We start from the raw sequence: 13,944 nt of genomic DNA, 5'->3' as shown, positions 1-13,944 counted from the left end.
GCTGGAATATAGCCTACCTCTACCGTCATCAATTAAGAATGGTCTACAACAAGGGTGTCAAACTCAAGGTCCACGGGCCAGATCCAGTCTGTGAGGTGCTTAGATTTGGCCTGTAGGGCCACCCTGGAAACAGCGGACTGGCCCACGGTGCTTCAGCAAGATAAAACAGTCGTGACAGCCTCCTGCCACTCTCTACCATCAAAAATGGAACTTGGTGACCTGCACACACTCCCACCGAGCTCCATTTTCATTGGCAGAGGCGGGCAAGAGGCCATCACGGCTGAAAACAGAGCCTGGAAGGGCCACACATGGTGACCTTGCCCACCCTGGCCACGCCCACCCCTGCCCCTGAAGTCAAATGCACCCTGATATGGCCCTCAATAAAATCAAGTTTGACACCCCTTGTCTACAATAAGGAAGAGTCCTTAGGGGAAGGTGCAATATGATACCTTGGTTCTTAAAAAGTAAAAAAACATTTGTTTGCTTCTATTCCTAGGGACTGTCAGATACAAAAATTCCAGGACCAGCATCACCTTTGAGCATACACAGCAGTAGAAACATTTCTGTCCTTCAGGGGCCAAGCCAAAGCCAGATAGAGGATAGGTTTTCCCAAGATTCCCTGCATCGAAGTATCAGTCAGCTCATTGAAGCATCTGAGAAAAAGTCCTCGGTAGAAAATACTGTTTGGGATGCCATTATTCATGGCCATGACAGCAATTTGGTAAGTCAATTTACAAAGACAACTGATTTAGCTTCAAATACTGACATACCATAATCTTTGTAACTAATGTCAATCATGCTAAATAACCCAATGGTAAAACGAGACCAATGGCCTTTGTGGGTATTAATATTAATTGTGCATATGCGCTAAGTCATCCAGTCCTTTCCAGATCTTCTGAACTTTACTACCGTAAGGTAGGCAAGCACAATCAGTAACCAGAAACTGTGCAAGCTGCAGTACATAATAGGCTTAGAAAATCAATCTGTTGGGGGAAAATGCCTCTTCTCCTAATATGCAGCATATGCATTTAGCAGTGCATGTTGAATTGTTCTCTAAGATGGGTATACAAATCTTTTAAATAAATAAAATGTCCGAGAGTGAAGCAATGTTATCCTACTATATAAAATTAGGCAGCATATATGTTGTTCATTTAATTTTAACACTCTTTGTCTGCAAAATCTATTCACTTTGGAACTTCATCCATAACCTTCCTTGTGATAAATATTATCCCCTATTCTATACAGTGGTTTTCTCAGCCAAGGATATGCTGAAACGTAAAGTCCCAAGTGGCAACTACAAAGAGTGTGCAAATTTGGGGAAACCAAATGTAATAATCATCTTTGATTTTAAGAGCTCATAGCTGCATTCAGTGTTTTGAATATTTTTTGAAATTTTTGAGGAGGAGAGGCAAACAGTGAATTTCGCTGGGTCAGCATGGTCTTTTACTTAAGTAAATTATAGGATTAGATTAACCAGCAATAAAACTTTGTTGATTTTAAAAAATAGCCTGAATGAGGACTCAATGTGTTTATTTTGTAACTCTTGTCTTCTTAAAATTGCTTTAAGTGTGCAGACAATGAAGATCTTGTGAGCACTATCAAAAGCTTCAGTACTGTCACCAAGCCACATACATCATTTACTGATACACACTTGTAGGTTATTTAGCCGTTGCCACAGAACAGAAAAATATGGACTCTTGACTATTTTCTCTTTGTAGTTATTGTGAAGTAATGCTTCTGAAATGTTTCTAGTGTTTATGAATTACATCTTGAACTGTATGTATGTGAAAGCTATTTTCTTTTTATCAAAACTTAGAAGCTTCTTTTCTTGTAACACATTGTCTAGATCAAATGTATTTATTTGAGAGGTACATATATTTAATGCATATTTTTTTTGCAAATAAACAGTACTACAGAAACCTTTATTCAGCTCATTGCAGGAATTGATTGAATAAAATGGTGAAAAAGTAAAGATACACACAAATTTAGCATAGGCAGGAAATTAAGGAACAATATTGAACTCTTCACAAAAATTAATTACTGAAAACCTTTAATTAATAAGAAATTAAGATAATCAACAATCTTGCTAAAACAACTTAAGAGTACATAAAAGAAATGCTTAATTATACTTTATTATGATACTATGCTTCAATTAGTTCCTTCGGCCATACAGCAAAATCTTTCAAATAATTTATTGGTTATAGATAGGGGTAAAGTAACCAAAATGTAAATGTATAGCTATTCTATCTTGACTTTTCCATGCTTACATAGTAAAATATGCTTGTGTGGGAAAATGCTTCCTTTGTGTCAGTAATTAGCTTAACTGAATGTTTTTCTGCTGGCTGTAGCTGATATTCTTTAGTGTTCTGTTAATTCTGATACTCACATGATCCAATGTCAAATGCTATACTTTGTAATAAAAATCATGGCATTTCTCTAAGCGGAAATATACCTATTAGTCCCATATTAACTACTATGGCCATGGCACATATATAGTTCTGCTTCTGTGGCAAAGAGATTAACATTTCAAGCCTGGGAAGTTCAGAAGCAGACCACTGTGGTGGCAAATATGTACTTCAGAAGACAAAGCCACTGTAAAGCTTTGGTGCCCTAATAGAAAAAAGGCGGACAAATTTGAATTAACAGCACTCCGAACTATAAAAACCAGAGTTGTGAGGAATAAGATTTCTGTAAGTGCTCAGGGCAGCAGAGACAAACCTGTGCAGCGTAAGATATACTGATCAAGGCTGTTAATACAGGTAGTCCTCAACTTACAGCAGTTTGTTTAGTGACCATTCAAAGGTACACTGAAAAAAGGAATTTATGACCATTTTTCACACTTCCTCAGAGTCACCGGATCAAAATTAAGACACTTAGCAACTGACATATTTATGACAGTTGCAGCATCCTGGGGTCGTGTGACCTCTTGCAACCTTCTGACAAGCAAAGTCCAAGGGAAGCCCGATTCACTTAACGATCATGTTACTAACAACTGCAGGGAATCACTTAACAGATGTGGCAAGAAAAGTCGTAAAATGGGGCAAAGCCCACTTAACAAAATTGTGGCTCAATTCTGGTTGTAAGTTGAGGACTACCTGTGCAGAATTTCAAGTGTTCTTCATCATTATTTTTTAATAGTTCATATCAAAACTGATCCTTCACAATCAGAAATGTAATATATTGTCAAGCTGCAGGATATTGTTTCAAATTAAAAAATGATTTTCGTTTGTTTCATTGTGTCCCCTTTATATTGATCGATTGCATTTTTTTTTACAATAGTCGGTCGAATGTTGTTAGCACATAGCTGTGAATAAACATTAGTGCACAGTAACCTTACTTTTTCTGTTTCATAAGAAAATAACTTGCATCTTTAGGAAGATATAAAGTATCTGAAGTATAAAGTCACTTACCTTTGACTAAATAAGGTGAATCAGTCCTGAGTCCCTCTCAGTTGTCAAACAAACAATTATTTAACTATTTTCAAACAGATTCATGAAAGCTGTTTTGATATAAGTCAAGTGTAATCAAGCAAGATGATAAACAGTATGGTAGAACATATAAAATTCAAATGTCAAGTGTTCATTTTAAGAAAAACCAACAACAGTCAAGAGAGTAGAGTTTAAAATGTCTGGAAATTTTAAATCCTTATTATACATTGTATAATTCATATTAAAGTGGTGGGTTTTTATTCTTAATTGTGAAGTCATTTGGAGAGAGTGGGAGCTACAACTTTCATTACATACCCATCACACTTTCTATGGAAGATTATTAAAAAACATAAGCATTCAAAAGTTGCCATGCTTATGTTTATTATCAGATTTATATCTTATAACAGGGCAGGCTTATAGCTTTGTATATTTTATTCTATGTTGGTGGTGTTACATTGATACAAAATCTGTCTAAATATTCAGCAAAGAATATTGAAGGATCAAGTATAAGCCTGGCTTTGGGATATCATCTTTCAATTCTTGCCCTTTTTCATATTGCAAATAAGGGAATAATTATCTACTTAAAAATATGCTTATGATTTCTGAAAGCATACAATAAAACATCACAAAGAGGCTCAGAGAACAGACTCTATTTGTGCAAGACTCAGTAGAATCCTGGTTTTCTTCCAACCTATCATATGCAACTGAGGACATTCAAGGCTATTATCATTAAGTGTCTCTATGAAACCAGAGATCTGTAAGAATGTAATTTGACTGGACTGAGGGAGAAAGGAAAAGCAAGAAGAAATCTCAATATTGCTTGTGCCCTTGCCAAAGAATTAAAAGACACTTTCATGCACAGGTATTGCTCCTAGAAATATTGGGAAGCTTAAGTCTACAAATTCCAGTTTTTTCAACTGTGCAGACCTAAACAGATTTCTTAATTTGATACAGTGGTATAATAAGTGAAGTTCTCTATGAACTTTTGGTCTATAACTAGGTAATTTGTGAATCTTGCAGTTCATCATTGTAAACATTAATATATGTTGTTAAGAAAGTGACTGGAGTTCTCATTTCCTGTGGCATATGGTAGCATGCTTTTTGGGGGGGGGGTGTTTCTCTCTTACTGATTGCTGACTAAACCAGACAACACAGAAGTTTTGTAGAAGTAATTTGTGCAACGTCTCATAATAGCAAGCTCCACTTGCAAACAGCTGGCACATGGAGCTTCATAAAATGCAAGATACCACTTATGAGAGCAACTACTAATAGCTTGATAGGAAGATGTGGCCCGTCTTTCTAGAATTAATCCACTGATGCGATTGTAATTAAAAGGAATGTACAGAATGACTACATTCTTTATACTTTAATATTTGATAAATATCTGCAAAGTAATATTTTATAATAGCCGTAACAAGACATTTAGAATTTCAATTTGGTTAAGTCAACACATTGAAGTGTGAGATGATATACAAAGTTTATTAATACTAATAAAAACTGGTGGCACAGCAGAAAAAGCAAGACATAAAATAAAGCACCCTAACTCTTACCGTTATTGTTTTCAACATGGAAACCACACTGAAAGTATGAATTGCTCTATAGAAAGACCATAAACTTTAAATACGTAGCATGTTTGTAACCAAGATTAGGAAACAGTTACTCTACAACAAAAACGGTAGTGCATTCCAGCCTGTATTAAACAAAGCTTGAAAACGTCTGTACCAGAACTGGACTTCACATAGACAGTTATAGAAAGTTAACACCAATCTTGAGTAGTTCAAAAATGCTTCCATTGATTGTGCTGTGAAGCCAGGTTTTTTAGCAGCTTTCTCCATCTGGTGACCTATTAGAGAAATCAGCTTCAACTCCCATAATTCCCCAGAATTGAGCCAGCCTGCTCAACAAAATTACGGAAGTTCAAGTCCAACTTATCGAGGGAAACACCAGGATTGGAAGGCTGATTTTTCTAGAATGTGTTTCCTCATCCTGTCTGATTCTAACTCAAACTCATTTCAATTAGAAAGATACAAATTTAGATACATAAATGTGAAACTTGTCCAGTTTAGTGAGAAACGTTCGATATACATGTGGGATATAGACATCTTTTATTTTCACAAGGTATAATCCTGGCAAGATGAGTCACTTTTCTTATGCCGTGGAGAAACTGTTGTCTTTGTAGGAGATGGGGAAGCTGTACCAAATACTTCAGAACTTCCTTCTACAATGTTTGGTGAGGACACCACAAGATGCGGTCCTTTCTTTCTTCCAAGGAAGCCCCCTCCTTCAAATCCACTCTTCCTTTTGCAGTCTGCTTTGGTTTCATTGTCTTCATCGTTTCCTCTTTTTTTCAATTCTAATATGCTTTCAGACACTTTCTGAAGTTCTGTTCCCCCATCTGGCACTCTGGCCATTCTTATCTCAAGTGCTAAAGCTGAAGCTTTTTTGTCAGTTATGTTTTCACCAATTCTTTTGCCTTCTGCCTGTAAAGGACTCCAGTTGCCATTCGGAGGAACAGCTTTGTCTACCATGGTTTTACTTAAATTAAAAGGTTGAATTTCCCTGTAGCTGTGAAAACTTTCTGTCCGGCGGGCTCTGGCTAGTAAGGGGCTCTCCCGATATGGCCTTATGGAGCCATAGGTAGCAGTTTCGTGGATTGTTTCCCGGTGCTGTAACTGGAGGCTGAAAACATTTAAAGTTTTTTAAGTAATTAAATTAATAAATAGCAATAGCAATAGCAATAGCAGTTAGACTTATATACCGCTTCATAGGGCTTTCAGCCCTCTCTAAGCGGTTTACAGAGTCAGCATATTGCCCCCAACAACAATCCGGGTCCTCATTTCACCCACCTCGGAAGGATGGAAGGCTGAGTCAACCCTGAGCCGGTGAGATTTGAACCGCTGAACTGCAGAACAGCAGTCAGCTGAAGTAGCCTGCAGTGCTGCATTTAACCACTGCGCCACCTCGGCTCTTCAAATTGAGCATGTCAAATTGAACAAAATTTACTAACTAGAAATTTGGATTATTTTTATTTCCATGCAAAAAATCATAAATTATTCATTATTGCTTGGGATCACTACTATATGGAAAAGCACATTACATAATTCACACAGTCACACCCTAGGAACTCTTTATACAATCTCTATTCTGCACAGTTTGCAAAATATTAGAGTATTAACTTTTAAGTAAACAGCGGGATAAAATGAAGTTTTATACAAGGAAACATCTAGCTTAAATCTTGGCATCCACCTATATGCAAATGTAATTTGTAAAGCTTACCTAGAGCTTGATTCACGCAGTCGGCTTTGCTGGACTACTGAAGTAGCTGGGCTGATATTGGGGGTTGCACAGCGAGATGTGCTTAGATCACACTGATCCAGAAGTTTAAGCAATTCTTCTTCAGTAGGACCACCCACATCTTGGGAGACAGAAGACAGATCCATATATACATTAAGAAACTATAACAAATTTACTTAACATCTGTACCTAATATGTACTAAAGAGTTTAGTATACTGTCTTGGTAGCATAATTCTTTAATGCCAGCTAGAGTCACTTGCCTGTGTGAGAGGCAGTTACATGATATAGACAGAGGGAGGGAGGAATGATAGGTAGGTAGGTAGGTAGGTAGGTAGGGATCAAATAATCATCTAATTATTCAAAATCAGATTGCAATATGATAATTCTCCTTTTTCAATATTAAATTTATATATTTACAGTTTGAGAATAATGTACAAAAGGTCAAAACAAAATAATAAAAATATGGAAGAAAGACACAATCACCACTTCAAAAAAGAACTAAAAATTAAATAATAGAAAACCGGAATCAATTCAAGCTCTATTGAAAACATTCAAGACAATTACCTTTTTCTTCACTTTTATTAACCATATCCATTGCTGTAGTTAGGTCCCACATCTGAATACTGCCATTAACATGCCCTGTGAAGAGGTAACGCCGTGGTCTTGAACCCATTCTGCTGGATCCCTCACATTCACGCACAGTAAAGGAGGAAATTGTAGTACAGTCAACTGCCTGAATTTCACATATCCTGTTGGGGGAAAAAGACTCTTTGTTTGTATAAGACTCTTCTGTTTTCCAAAGATTAGAGATTGTTGTTCAAGCAAAGAAACCCTGAACCATCCCTGGGTCAACTATGAAAGGGAAAAGTTCTCAAATGACTATTCTATATGCTTCTGTATATCTCTGTATTTATTAAGCTGCGAGTTGAACAGTTTATTGGACACAACTAAGCATTTTCAAAGTGTATCAAATGTCTTTGAAATTTGTCTCCTGGAATCTTAAACTCAATGCTATTTGTCTTTACAACATTCTTTGAGGCAAAAAATGTCTTTCCTTTAACTAAAAACTAATTCCATTACAGGTTAAAATAAGCAACAATCAAAAAGTTATTGACAATTTAGCATGGGACAGCATTTCACACAATTAACTTACAGACTTCCATATCAAGGTTTATAAGGCATTTGCTTAACAGAACTGTCTGAACTACCATGTTTTCCCCAAAATAAGACCTTACTGGAAAATAAGCCCTAGCACAATTTTAGGATGTTCTTAATATAAGCCCTACCCCCAAAATAAGCCCCAGTTTGTAAGATTGTCAGCCAGATGGATGCATTTAGTGCCATATTTTCCCCAAAATAAGAACTAACTGGAAAATAAGTCTAATACATCTTTTGGAGAAAAAATTAATATGACCCCATCTTATTTTTGGGAAAGCATGGTAAATACAAATGAAAAGGATTTGAGCTGAAAATACTTTAGCCCAAGATACCCCTTTGTACGGTACTCAAGTGGTCCCCAACATTTCTGGCCTGGTGGACTGGCAGTGGTGGCGGGGTGAGCAGGGAAAGGGTATGGTTTCACCTATGCACATCACTTTCGCAGAAGCAAATTCACGCATACCTGCACATTCTTGCCCACCACCTTCACAGCCCAGTTCCAAATGGGCTACTGTCCAGTACTGGGCTGCGGATTGGGGACCCCTGCTGTTCACAATCTAATATTTACTTGAATGTCAAATTTCTCATAACAGACAGGTATGTATAAGCATTCTGAAATTATTAATGTTTTTTATAAAATAGATATTTAATGTAAGCATCAGTTTTGAATTTACAAGTTACTGGCAAAATATGATACTTGGATGGGTGAGATCATTTTCTTTTTAAACAACCTGTAACTAAGTAAGTAAGTAAGTAAGTAAGTAAGTAAGTAAGTAAATATGCATGCAAATTTACTGGAAGTGTTTTTATTCTTTCTAAAATGCACATGCATTTCACAGGAATTTCAATAGGCACTCAGAAACTACTCAGTGTCTACAGTTCTAAAGTTAAGTGATCACCAACTTTTCAGTACATTTCTGATGGATGCCAACACATTATTCCTAAGTACTGGCACAGTGTTAGTTGTCCAACCATCCTAGCAATGCTTATGGGTGGCTTAAATATGATGCATTGTCCTGTCATTGGGAATGAATTTTAATTCTAATTTCTAAGCCCCAGAAGCAGGTTCTTGCCCCGTCATCTATGAATAGTTTGGCCCTGTTGCTCCTGAGGAAATGGGACAGGATCCTAGGGAGTATGCACACAAGCACCTGTGTTTTAGACCCATATCCCGCCTGGCTTGTGAAAGCTTCCCAGGAGGTGAGAGACAGGTGGACTTTGGTGATGATTAATGTGTCCCTATAGGATGGGGTAGTGCCTCAGCACTTTAAGGAGGCTGTGGTCTGCCCTCCTCTAAAGAAGGCATCGTTGTATTTCACTCTGTTGGATAATTTCCAACCTGTCCCCCAATCTTCTCTTTTTGAGAAGGTTGTTGAGAAGGTGGTGACACAACAGCTCCAGAGATTTCTGGATGAAACAGATTATCTCGACCCCTACCAGTCAGGATTCAGACCTGGTATTGGGACAAAAACAGCATTGGTCGCACTTTTGGATAATCTTTGGCAGGATGAGGGTAGTGCCTCCATCCTTGCTCTACTTGACAGTGGCTTTTGATACCATCAACCATAGTATTTTCCTACAGCGGCTTTGGGAAATGGGAGTGGGAGACTTTGTGCTATCCTGGTTCACTTTCTTCCTCTGCGGCCACTCTCAGTCAGTGTTGATAGGAAGGGAGAGATCCAGCCCTCGCCCACTGCTTTGTGAGGTTCCACAGGGCTTGGTACTCTCTCCACTCCTGTTCAACATTTATATGAAGCTGCTAGGTAAAATCATCTGCCACCATGGACTGAGGTATCAACAATATGCTGATGATACTTGTGTCCCTGTTATGCCCTTTCCTGGACCAACAATTCCTACTCACAATCACTCATGCCCTAGTATTTCCCATCTTGATTATTGCAACATGCTCTACATGGGGCTGCCTTTGAAAAGCATCCAGAACCTCCAGTTGGTGCAAAATGCAGCGGCCCGCATGGTTTTGTGCAGATCCTAGTGTGCACATGTATCACCTCTCCTGCGGGAGCTGCATTGGCTGCCAATTTGCTTCCAGGTGCAATTCAAGGTATTGGTTGTCACCTTTAAAGCCCTTCCTGGTTATCTGAGGGACTGTCTCTTGCTGGTCCCATCTGAGTGGAGAGGCAGGAAATGTTGCGGGTCCCATCCCCTAGGGAGATACACCTGGTGGGACCCAGAAGAATGGCCTTCTGCATGGTAGCTCCCTCTCTCTGGAACAGCATCCCTCCAGAGATTAGAATGGCCCCTACTCTAAGGCACTGAAGACCTGGATGCAGGATGGAGCTCATTAAATGGCTCATGTGATGTGCTGTTGCAGGGGTGGGGATTAATTTTATTATATTATAATTTATTTTGATTATTTTGATTATTTTTATTGTTTTAAATGAGGTTTTATATTCTGTAAGCTGCCTTGAGTTGCCATGTGCGAATAGGGGGCAAGATAAATTCAATAAACAAACAAACAAACAAACAAACAATTTGGGCAGATTCTTAAATGGGCCTTGTATTAAGAGTATGCAAACCCTTTTATGTGAAGCAAACACAACCACTTTGAGAGTTGAAGCTACTACATCATGGCCCTCCTGAGATGTTAGAATAGCCAACGGAAAGAAGTGCTGGGCATACTCAGGAGGGCCAACAATCCCTTAAAAATAGTGTTAGATAGTGGAATAAGGGCACTTTCCTGTTAATATCACATTAATTTTAATTTAAAGGGATATTTATTGTCTTCTGCAATATTGGTTCTCATACTGGATTTCATGTTAACCTTACAACCTCGGCGTAGGGTCTATTTTAGCTGACATTTTTCAGGCTCTGTGAGGCACTCACATGGCAGACTGCTCTTCTTGCAACATCTCACTGGGTAGAATATTATGGTAATATCACCGTGCCTGACAAGAGAGGCTTTCATCAGGTAAAGAAAATATTTAAAAGGACTCTTGTTTTTCTCTAAAGAAAACTTGGCATTTCCCAAGTTTTGAGATTAATATACCTCTTTTTTTAAAAAAAAAAAAAAAGGTCCCCTTTCTTAGCCAAAGGAAAGGGGTAACACACTTATTTTTAGGCCCTTAAAGATTTGCATTAAAGTATGATAAACTTGTTAGTCCCTTTCTTAGCTTCTTGCTTCATATAAGAGCAGGGCACATAATAAAAATGATTGGTATTATTACTTTTGGAGAAAGCAGAACTTAGCTTGATTTTTTTTTTTAAAAAAATGGTAGTGTTTTGGAGCTCATGGTTCACTTCCTGCAAGGAACTGCAAGGCCCCTGGTCTTGAGATCCATTGCTTAACAAGTATTTGTAAGTGGAAGGGGGTTGTCTTTTAACTGGCTCAGCTTTGTGGAATTGGCTAGCATGCTTCAACTAACTTGCTTCAAATGCAGAATACTACAGTTGTCAGTCTTTGGGGACAGAGAACAGAGATGCTGGATTTACCTGGGGAAAACAAGCTTCTTTTTGCTTTGACTAGCTTTGCTTCCATGTGGTTGTTGCCTGATTGCACGGTCACTGACAAAGGGATCTTTTGAAAGTGGAAATCAAATGTTGTGACTAAGGAGCTTCATCTCTTACAAAGGGCAAGAAATAGTACGCTTTTCATCATCGAACTTTCTATTTACATATGTATGAAGAGGCCAATTGCCATGGCAGCTTAATTAAGAGTCATTTCTTTTTATTCCAAAACGGCTGGATCCACAGTAGTTCAAAACAAAATGTGTAAAAAAAAAAAAGATGTGCAACAATTGATTGCACATACTGCAAATTGCTACCATGGGAACAAATAACCAATACAATTATTTCCAGGATAAAATGCGTATATAGGAATGTGGGCTTAATTAACGTAGAAGACATGTGTTGATTAGACTATTCCATAGTAATCAAAGAAAATGAGAAAAGAAAGAGGTCAAAGTTTAACAGGCTATGAATTACTACACACAAATTTATCCTAATATAACATTAATTTTAATAACTATATCCCATTTTTCTTTCTAAGCCTGCCTAGAACATTTAATCATGGTGATTTATAGTATATTATAATATTCCAATGTAATATTATTCAAGTGATAATGAATCTTCTAGCCATATTATAGCTATCTACTGTTATTTGCTTTAAAGCTCACAAGTTGTCAAAAGGATAATCTTGATGTTTGGAAAATGCACTCCTGATTAATTTCTCCAATGTTTGCTTATGATTTTATGATATGAAGGTAGATACAAAGTAGATCCCTTCTATTAAAGTGTTCTTACTCATTAAGAAAAGATGGGCTGCTTCTCATCACACAGGTTTCTAGCCTGGAGTGGGGGAATAGCTCAACACTAAAGTGACTGCCTTGGTTATATTAGCCATATTACTCTCTTTAAATAGTACCCAAGTTTTCAAAAACACTTTGGCTGCTCTTTCCACAACTCTGGATTTTGTTTACTTTGAAATGGCCTGGCAACTCATTATATTTTTAATAAAGGTAGCAATACACACTACCCTATGGAAGGAATAGCACTAAAATAAAAGATATAATTAAAGGTCTATTAAAACGTAAAAGCTAAAAACAAAATAACAATACTTTCCTTTAATTCAGAAAATTAAAAAACAATAACCTATTTCCTGAATTAATTAGTAGCACGGTAATTGCATCACTTACCTTTTTCCAGTAGAAGAGAGTCTCACAAAAAGTTTGTTGGTGATGGGAACAACTTTTTGGATAAATACCTGTTGATCATCACGCTCACCAAATGGACCTGGAAGAGACCACCAAATAAAAAGCACTGATGTTTAGCTGTATACAAGAGTTACGTGAAATATTAAATAAAGAGTTCTGTGCATAAGTTGATAATCACTCCTGCAAAAGTTCTCAAATAACTACCCCAAAGTGCAGATTAAAATTTGATATTGTCTTCCACGTACTAATCTTTTATGCCACGTACTAATCTCTACACCTATCTCACACTCCCATTCCTCCAATTTAGATTTTCATGTTTGTACTTTTTATAATGTGTGTGTATACATAGTTGTTTTTAAAAATTGTGTATCCTTTATAATCCCTACATTTGTATGGATGGGAGTTAACAAGCTTGTACTCAATCCAGACAAGACCGAGTGGCTGTTGTGTTTCCCTCCCAAGAATTTGGCCAGTATTCCATCACTCAGGCTGGGGGGTGAAAATTTACGCCCCTCAGACAGGGCACGCAACTTGGGAGTCCTCCTGGACCCACAGCTGACCTTAGAACATCACCTGTCGGCTGTGACCAGGGGGGCATTTGCCCAGGTTCGCCTGGTGCACCAGTTGCGCCCCTACCTGAACCGGGAGGCACTTGCGACAGTCACTCACACCCTCATGACCTCAAGACTGGACTACTGCAATGCGCTCTACATGGGGCAGCCTTTGAAGAGTATTTGGAGACTACAACTCATCCAGAATGCAGCCGCACGAGCGATTGTGGGTGCACCTCGGTACACCCACGTTACACCTATCCTCCGCGAGCTGCACTGGCTACCGATCGGTCTCCGGATATGCTTCAAAGTGCTAGTCGTAACTTATAAAGCCCTTCATGGTATTGGACCTGGGTACTTGAGAGACCGCCTGCTGCCAATTACCTCCCACAGACCCGTTAGATCGCACAGGGTCAGCCTCCTCCGGGTTCCGTCTACCAGCCAATGCCATCTGGCTACCACCCGGGGGAGGGCCTTCTCTGTTGCAGCTCCGGCCCTTTGGAATGAACTCCCCGCGAAGATTCGGACCCTCACCTCTCTCCAGGCCTTCTGGAAAGCCGTCAAAACCTAGCTGTGCCGGCAGGCCTGGGGTTGATGAGTTCCCCTCCCCTCTTGACTTGTATGGCTGTATGACTCTTGTGTATTTTAATTACGTGTATTGTGTTTGTATCCCCTTTCCCCTTTTGAGTTGTTTGCTGCCCTGAGTCCCTCCCGGAGAAGGGCGGCATACAAATAAATTTAATCTTAATCTGTATAACTTGTTTTGGATGTTTATTTTTATATCCTTTATATCCTATATTTAGATATTTTATATTGTTATGCTTCTTTGTAACAAATGTACT

General features: G+C 38.4%; 2 protein-coding genes across 3 annotated transcripts in view; one reads left to right on the top strand and one right to left on the bottom strand.

Moving 5' to 3' along the window:
• USH2A (usherin) overlaps window positions 1-2,243 on the top strand; it is a 461,429-nt gene extending 459,186 nt beyond the window's left edge. Inside the window, exons 67-68 of the mRNA XM_087718552.1 lie at window positions 497-721; window positions 1,568-2,243. Coding sequence (XP_087574678.1) covers window positions 497-721; window positions 1,568-1,657 — 315 coding nt within the window. The 3' untranslated portion in view covers window positions 1,658-2,243. The remainder of the gene's footprint in view (window positions 1-496; window positions 722-1,567) is intronic.
• A 2,540-nt stretch (window positions 2,244-4,783) lies between these two features.
• Window positions 4,784-13,944, bottom strand: part of KCTD3 (potassium channel tetramerization domain containing 3) — a 35,838-nt gene continuing 26,677 nt past the window's right edge. For both annotated transcript variants that reach the window (XM_014074608.2, XM_087717793.1), the window contains 4 exons: window positions 12,534-12,630; window positions 7,288-7,472; window positions 6,705-6,843; window positions 4,784-6,107 (listed from right to left, as the gene is read on the bottom strand). In XM_014074608.2, coding sequence (XP_013930083.2) covers window positions 5,540-6,107; window positions 6,705-6,843; window positions 7,288-7,472; window positions 12,534-12,630 — 989 coding nt within the window. In that variant the 3' untranslated portion in view covers window positions 4,784-5,539. The remainder of the gene's footprint in view (window positions 6,108-6,704; window positions 6,844-7,287; window positions 7,473-12,533; window positions 12,631-13,944) is intronic.

This window comes from Thamnophis sirtalis, unplaced genomic scaffold (assembly GCF_051295495.1).
Source record: "Thamnophis sirtalis isolate CommonGarterSnake01/CBP01778 unplaced genomic scaffold, rThaSir2_p1.2 scaffold_6, whole genome shotgun sequence".
Taxonomy (NCBI): Eukaryota; Metazoa; Chordata; class Lepidosauria; order Squamata; family Natricidae; genus Thamnophis; species Thamnophis sirtalis.
The sequence above is the reverse complement of the archived record's forward strand: the minus strand, read 5'-3'. Positions and strand labels throughout refer to the sequence as shown.